The sequence below is a fragment of the Seriola dumerili genome, unplaced genomic scaffold (genome assembly GCF_002260705.1).
Source record: "Seriola dumerili isolate Sdu_G_001 unplaced genomic scaffold, Sdu_1.0 BDQW01000731.1, whole genome shotgun sequence".
Classification (NCBI taxonomy): domain Eukaryota; kingdom Metazoa; phylum Chordata; class Actinopteri; order Carangiformes; family Carangidae; genus Seriola; species Seriola dumerili.
The window spans coordinates 110,545-114,633 of NW_019174986.1; the positions used below are offsets into that span (position 1 = coordinate 110,545).

At 45.4% G+C, this 4,089-nt stretch overlaps 1 protein-coding gene and 1 long non-coding RNA gene across 2 annotated transcripts in view; both read right to left on the bottom strand.

Moving 5' to 3' along the window:
• LOC111236839 overlaps positions 1–159 on the bottom strand; it is a 581-nt gene extending 422 nt beyond the window's left edge. The window contains exon 1 of the long non-coding RNA XR_002665738.1: positions 8–159. This is a non-coding gene — a long non-coding RNA (uncharacterized LOC111236839). The remainder of the gene's footprint in view (positions 1–7) is intronic.
• A 136-nt stretch (positions 160–295) lies between these two features.
• LOC111236841 (H-2 class II histocompatibility antigen, I-A beta chain-like) lies at positions 296–2,282 on the bottom strand. The gene is made up of 6 exons (XM_022765711.1): positions 2,050–2,282; positions 1,839–1,896; positions 1,415–1,608; positions 1,267–1,334; positions 1,069–1,182; positions 296–386 (listed from the first exon to the last, which is right to left on the bottom strand). Exons 1-6 carry the CDS (start codon positions 2,280–2,282, stop codon positions 361–363), a joined length of 693 nt encoding a protein of 230 aa, XP_022621432.1. The 3' UTR covers positions 296–360.
• Positions 2,283–4,089: the final 1,807 nt, after the last annotated feature.

Consider the following 4,089-nt stretch of genomic DNA (forward strand, 5'->3'; position numbering starts at 1 on the left):
ATCAGACCTGACCAATGAACAGGATTGTGGTTTACAGTGTGATGGTCCTGGACCAGGTCTAGAGACTCAGGTGTTCAGCCAGTCCAGCAGGTGGCAGCACCGAGAGTCTGAGCTGAAAACAGAAAGCAGGTTAAAGCAGCAGCTGATTTTTCTTCCATCTGAGAAGCAGCAACAGGACCAGGACCAGAACCAGGACCAGGACCGGACCAGGACCAGGATCAAGACCAAGACCAAGACCAAGACCAAGACCAGGACCAGGACCAGGACCAGGACCAGGACCAGGACTAAACAGGACAAGACCAAGACCAGAAACCGGACCTAGCACCAGCACCAGGTCCAGGTCCAGGATACAGGACCGTCTCAGTTGGTAGGAACCAGGATCCGTCCTGTTTCAGAGAGAAGAGATGAGGACCGGGTCAGAAACAGAAACATACAGCACATTCATCATTCCATCTGTTTGGGTCATAAACTCTGATGACATCACGGTTAATAGCTTGAGGTGCTAACGCTGCTGTTTGTGCGTTTCTCATTCTCTCCCGTTGCATGTAACGTGCACTACAGGCGTCGCAGCAGTGACACTGTGTGGTGAGTGTAGAACAGCAGACTGCAGTGAACACGCAGTGCGCTCTCGGTCAGGAACTCTCTGCTGTTGGCGACACGTTTCATGACAGCTGTCAAGGAAACTACCAAACACTCTCCTGCTGTCCAGTCCTCTGTTTACAGAAACCCACCACACGGTACTTCCCCATTACACCGGTCTGAACTGGTCTGAACTGGACTGAACTGATCTGAACTGGACTGAACTGAACTGGACTTGTGAACTGGTCTGAACTGGTCTGAACTGGTACTAAGACTGGTCTGAACTGGGCTGAACTGAACTGGTCTGAATTCGACTGCAACTGATCTGAACTGGTCTGAACTGGTTCTGAACTGGGTCTGAATGGACTGAACTGGACTGGAACTGGAATGGCTGAACTGGACTGAACTGGACTGAACTGGTTTTTCAGACTGTAAACTGGTGTAAACTGGTTTTCCAGACAAATAAACTGGTGTAAACTGGTTTCTGACCTCGGGCCTTCCTCCTGTAGTAGATGAATCCAGCCAGAGATAAGATCAGACCCAGGATCAGTCCTGAGGCTCCGATGGCGATCTTGTTTCTCTCTGACTCAGGCATGGACGGATCTGAGGACAGACAGGTAGAGACAGACAGGTGAGCAGACAGACAGGTGTAGAGACAGACAGGTTTGCAGACAGACGGGTACTTACCCCAGTCAGTAACCAGAGGTTCCTTCAGGCTGGCGTGCTCCACCACACAGGAGATCTTCTCTCCAGACCTTCAACACCACTGATCTGGACCCAACTAGATCCAACCAGAACCAACTGGACCTGGCCCTGGACCTGCAGGTGAACTCACCTGGGTGTGTACTCCAGGTGAGAGTGGACCTGGTAGAACCAATCACCATCTGTCAGCTCATCAGAGGAGACTTCCTGTCCGTCTCTGTGCCAGCTCACTCTGATCTGTTTGGGGTAGAAGTCGAAGACGCTGCAGACCAACATGGCAGGATGTTTACCAGCAGGGGGCGTCGTGGAGCTCATGACCACGTAGGGCTCAACTGGAACACACATTATTATCAATACTATTATTGTTGTTGTTGTTATTATCATTTTATTATTATTGTTATTTTCTCATGATCACATTATAACAGCTGCAGTTTTATCTGCTGCAGCTTTAATATCACAGTTAATGTCAAACAACAGATTTATAGTTTTGATTTCTGGGAAAACGAAGCAGAAAATCAAAAGATAAAATGATAATTGTCATTAACAGTGTGATGAACAGCAGCAGCTGCAGTGACGCTGTTTCTCCACCAGGTGGAGACACAGACTGTGACATCACTTCATTTCACACAGAGAAATAATCGTTAATGAGTCCTGACGAACCAACAGAGAAAATATGAAGCCAGAAAAATAATAATAAAAACATGTGGAACAAACTGAGTCTGAGGTTCAGTCAGTGGATGAACCTGAGGTTTAACCTGATGATGTCACTCATTCCTCCTCTGAACCACTTCTGGACCTTTGTTGAGGCGTTCAGCGTTCTTCACTCCGATCTCAGTGTATCCAACAAACTTCCCCAGTTTGTTGTAGAACATAGAGTAGATGTACGTGATGTCGTTCGGCTCAGAGAAGTTAAAGTCACAGCGACTCACATCGTAATCCATAAATCCATCTGAAGAACAAACAACAGTCAGAGAATTACCACTGTATTGATCAGTGATCATACATGTATTGATCTATCAGTTAAGATCTATCCACTGATCAGACCATGTATAGATCAGTGATCAGAGTAGTGATCAGTGTATAGATCAGTAATCAGTGTATAGATCAGTGTATAGAGCAGTGATCAGCGTATTGATCAGTGATCAGTGTATAGATCAGTGATTAGCATATTGATCAGCGTATTGATCAGTGTATAGATAGAAAGATAGAAAGAGGATCAGCTGTTAAACTACAGATGTCCTGATCAGACTGAACTCCTTTAATGCTGAGTGTTTAATGAAACAGAGTTTGATCTGATGTGTTCACTTATCCACAGTACACCACAAAACTGATCGTGTCAGAATGACTACAATGTTAATTCCAGTAATTAAATCCTGTAGATTTAATATAGTTTCATTTGTTTTTAACCAAAACCAAAGAATGAAGCCGACTCTTTTAAAAACCAAAGCGATGAATTAAACTATAATGAGAGATTCATATAAAAGAAGCACCTACAGCTAAAGTCACCTTCAATACTGAGACCCCTCTGAGTTTTTAATACTGTGTGTCTGCCTTTGCTTTTGAGGACATCCTACTGGACCAGGACTATACCAGTCTGACACTGATCTGCGGAGACTTGTTCTTAAACATGAGTTTGTTCAGCTGCTCTTTGCTGCAGGTTTTCTGTCTCTACTTTCTGCTTTAACATCCTCCAAAGGATTTCTATTCAAGTGACGGGTGTCCAAAGGGACAAACAGGTTGTAGTTTTCATCTTCTTCTTCTTTTAAATCATGTGCTTGGATCACTGTCATGTTGGAAACTTCTTGAGACTGGGACTCGTCTTTTCATTCAGTATTTGAGTACTAACCTGTGTTCACAGTGTCATCTATAAATGTTATGCCCCCCTCCACCTTTCACATCACCACATCTGATCCAAACAGATTTACTTTGGTTTCATCTGACCAAAAAATTGTGTGGTGTCATTTTTGGAGGATGTCCTCTTCTCCTTCTGTTATTGGTGGTCTGGCTCTTCCTGTTCCACCACTGCTGCAGCTGGTCAAGCTCTCAGTCTGATTTCTATGGTTCAGGCAGCTCCTACATTATCCACTCTACAGTACTAAATCTCTCTCTCAAATTAAATCGAAGGCAACTGTACTTGTATTTGTCTGTGGAAGACGTTTCGCCTCTTATCCAAGCGGCTTCATCAGTTCATCATGTATTGGTCTCTCTAGTCCGCACTAGTCTGACCAAGAAAATGGAGTAGGACCCAGGTATTTAACCTCTTGTGGGTGGGTCCACCAAAGTACCTGTGAAAGTACTGGTTTCACCTGACCATTGTTGTGGTCTCATGTGGACGACCGTCGTTAGGGGTCAGGTGACCCTGTTGTTGTCCCCTGTGAACGACAGTCGTTAGGGTCAGGTGAGCCCCTGGTGGATGACGATCGTTGAGAGTCGTCTGAGGTTATGTTGTTGACTCTCCTGGGTGCCGATGAAAGGGCGACATTGTAGATGGGGGATAGATGGTGTCGCAGTCCCCCTCCCCTGTTTAGAGATGGCCTCTCCACTTTTACATAGATGGCTTCCTTGACTCCCCTTTCAAACCATCTGTCCTCCCTGTCCAAGATTTTGACATTGCTGTCTTCAAAGCTGCTTACAAGCAACCTGATATATGCGGTCAAATGCAGTGAGGATTGCAATGACCTATATATTGGGGAAACTAAACAACCTTTAAACAAACGTATGGCCCAACACAGAAGGGCAAACTCTTCAGGCCCTGTCTCAGCTGTCTACTCCCACCTAAAGGAAAAGGCACACTCCTTTGAAGACAGC

Excerpts from the sequence above, each read along its gene's own strand:
- LOC111236841 (XM_022765711.1), bottom strand. The coding sequence starts at position 2,282 with ATGATCACTGATCAATACAGTGGTAATTCTCTGACTGTTGTTTGTTCT. Across the intron at positions 1,609-1,838 it reads GCGTCACTGCAGCTGCTGCT|CCCTACGTGGTCATGAGCTC; the intron begins GTTCATCACACT and ends GTTCCAGTTGAG. Across the intron at positions 1,335-1,414 it reads CACCTGGAGTACACACCCAG|GTCTGGAGAGAAGATCTCCT; the intron begins GTGAGTTCACCT and ends GTGGTGTTGAAG.